This window comes from Buceros rhinoceros, unplaced genomic scaffold, assembly GCF_000710305.1.
Source record: "Buceros rhinoceros silvestris isolate BGI_N320 unplaced genomic scaffold, ASM71030v1 scaffold21404, whole genome shotgun sequence".
In the NCBI taxonomy this organism is placed as follows: domain Eukaryota; kingdom Metazoa; phylum Chordata; class Aves; order Bucerotiformes; family Bucerotidae; genus Buceros; species Buceros rhinoceros.
In genome coordinates, this window is record NW_010407907.1 from 1 (window position 1) to 364 (window position 364).

Consider the following 364-nt stretch of genomic DNA (forward strand, 5'->3'; position numbering starts at 1 on the left):
AGGAGGCTCAGGGGAGACCTTCTCACTCTCGCTGCACCTGGCAGAGACCCCTGACATGGGCCCTGCAGTCGCCCAAGCCCCATCCCTGCACTACTGGTCTATTCCAGCAGCTGGGACATCCTCCTTACCCACTCAAGGAAGCCGGGCAGGCTGTCATGGACCCAGGAGAGCAGGGAGGACACGTACAGGGCCAGGTCGCCCCTCCTCGCCCAGAGCAGTTCCAGCTGTGGCTGCAGCACGGCCGCTGCCTGGGAGCTGTAGACCGGCAGGCTCCGCTCCAGCCACCTGGAAGAGAACCAGCAGTGGCTGAGCCGGCCCTGCCAGCAGAGCCACAGCAGGACACGGGCAACTGGGCGTGCTGCCA

The 364-nt window shown here is 65.9% G+C and overlaps 1 protein-coding gene across 1 annotated transcript in view; it reads right to left on the minus strand.

The window, feature by feature from the left end:
* Positions 1-128: 128 nt before the first annotated feature.
* TMEM214 (transmembrane protein 214) overlaps positions 129-364 on the minus strand; it is a gene marked incomplete at both ends in the record, with an annotated part of 8,573 nt that continues 8,337 nt past the window's right edge. Inside the window, one exon of the mRNA XM_010134687.1 lies at positions 129-285. Coding sequence (XP_010132989.1) covers positions 129-285 — 157 coding nt within the window. The remainder of the gene's footprint in view (positions 286-364) is intronic.